The 2,500-nt window shown below is 35.2% G+C and overlaps 1 protein-coding gene across 1 annotated transcript in view; it reads right to left on the bottom strand.

The window, feature by feature from the left end:
• Positions 1-2,500, bottom strand: part of LOC138862912 (uncharacterized) — a 39,805-nt gene that overhangs the window by 10,633 nt on the left and 26,672 nt on the right. Inside the window, exon 6 of the mRNA XM_070126107.1 lies at positions 718-892. Within this exon, the coding sequence (XP_069982208.1) occupies positions 718-892 (175 nt within the window). The remainder of the gene's footprint in view (positions 1-717; positions 893-2,500) is intronic.

Genomic DNA, 2,500 nt, shown 5'->3' with positions numbered 1-2,500 from the left:
ATTTTTTGTCCTTTTGGTTATGTATTTTTCTATTTGCACATCTATCAGGGTATTGTTCTATCAATTCTGTATAGATGTTACTGATATATTCCCCTCCTCTTCTCTTGCATTTGTATTTTATTCTTTTGGTTGTCTATTTGTCTATTTGCCCGTCTATCAGGGTGCTGGTCTATGTAGGAACTTCTGGGTTGTTTGCTTGTTGTTGTTTCTATTTACCGATAACCAAGCGAGCTATCCGTCTACTACGAATCCATCCGACCATCCACTCATTCATCTTCCCATCCTTCAGTTAATCCATCAATATCTATATATGTCCATTAATCTTAACCTATCGAACCCTCAGTCTCTCTTCACCTATCCGTTTCTATCTGTCTGTCCACGAGTTTCTATTTCATTCATCTTTGCAAGCATTGTCATACATCTCGATCCATTCACAAATTCGTCTATTAATTCTCTAAATCATCAATCTATCCATTGAGAAATCCGACAGAGTACCTATTTAACATGATACTAATCCTTGGACCTCAAGCACGCCATCCGGACATCTATCAAACCATTTATCAATCTATTATCTATTCAACCCATATACCAGTTCATATATCCAATGACTAGATCACCAATTCAAAGCCTTATTCATACATTCCTCCATCTTCCCACCATGACCATATCACTCCACCAATCCACGCTCTCATCCACGAACCCAAGCCCGCTACTTACTCTGGCGGGAGATCCATGGAGAGAAAGGTGAGCGTGCCCGAAGTGGCTGGACTCGACATCACCAGCAGGTATCGACACCGGACATTGGGGGGGTACATGCCCGGATACCCAGGTGAGGTCAGGTGACACGCCCCTTCCCTCATGCAGTGGACGTCCTGGTAGAGCCAGTCGCATGCTGGCAGGGAGAGAGGAAGGTGGTGGGTTACGGTTGGTATAGAACTGTTAGATTTGTTTGTCTTATATTTTGCCTATCATTAAAATCTTCTATTCTTTCATTTTCTTTGGTCATTCGTGATCCCTCTCTCTCCCCCTCCCCTCCCTCTCCCTCCAACCAGGCACTCTCATCCTTCAAATGTGTCTAAAACAAGTATATAACAACGGAACACAGACGGGGCAAGAGGACAATGATCTCCCAAGCGGCGACCACAAAAACGAGGGGCAGTAAGTTTATTAGACACTCCAGGGACAGCCTCTTAGAAGGAAAAGAACGGCAGGGGCGCGGGACACACGAGTAAGCCCAATGGAAAAAAGAGAGAAGGGCGGTGTGTTTACGAGGGTGAGGTGGAGGGGCTTGTGGTTTAAGCAGATACTGTAAATAAAATGGTAATGATGATGATAACAATGATGATAATAATGATGACATTAATAATAATAATAGTAATAGTAGTAATAATAGCATTAATATTAACAATAACAGACATTAACGATGTTATTGTTTTCATATTAATAATAATATAATAATAATGGTGATGATAATAATAACAGCAATAATTTCATTTGTAATAATGTTCATGATATTAACTATGGTTACATTGACAATAAAGAGTATAACAATTGAAATAAGAGTTATGTATTATGATAATTATAACAATAATAATAGTAATAAAGATAATGATAAAACTAACAATGGTAATAACGATGATTATAAATGAAATGATGATAGCAGTAGTAATTATTATGATAATGATTACAGCAAAAATGGTACGATAATTACCATTATTATCACTCATTTTCTTCATCGTCATTATTGTTCTTTTTCTTCATTACTGCTCTAATAACGATGATTATGACAATGATAATAATAGTGATGATGATAATCATAAAATGATGATAATAATGATAATGAATTTAGCAAGCTATTTAATTGTTGTCATAAATACGATCTTTACGATCATAATTATTATTATCATCATTTTTATTACCATTGCTATTGTTGTTGTTATCATCATTATAATAACAATAATAATAGTCATGCTAATGACAATGTTAATAACGATAATAATATAATTATATTATTATTGTTATCATTGTTGTAATTACCATCATTACTATAATCATTGTTATAATTATCCTTATTATATTTCTATCATTATCATTATCATTTTTATTATCATTAATATCATTATCATTATTATTATCATCTTCATTGTTATCACCTTGTTAGTTGTTGAGTTGGTTAGTTATTTGTTCGTTGGTTACCAGGATAACTCAAAACGTTATGAACAGATTCTCACTGACTTGTGCCTTAGACTAACTTAGATCCCATTAAATGTCAGTGATGATCCTTGTTATGATCCGGATCCATGATAGTTAGCAGGATGATTCCAAAAGTGATGAACAGATTTTTAATGAAATTGTACCAGAGGCGTGTCCTACTTCATCTTAGATCCGGGTTACAAAAAAAATTAAGGATTTATCAGCACTGCGAGATAGGGAAACAAGGACGTCGCCAGTGTACTTCAGAGAGGTGATTTTAATATGATTCTTTAAGTGTGAATAATTT

This window comes from Penaeus vannamei, chromosome 10 (genome assembly GCF_042767895.1).
Source record: "Penaeus vannamei isolate JL-2024 chromosome 10, ASM4276789v1, whole genome shotgun sequence".
NCBI lineage: Eukaryota > Metazoa > Arthropoda > Malacostraca > Decapoda > Penaeidae > Penaeus > Penaeus vannamei.
The sequence above is the reverse complement of the archived record's forward strand: the minus strand, read 5'-3'. Positions and strand labels throughout refer to the sequence as shown.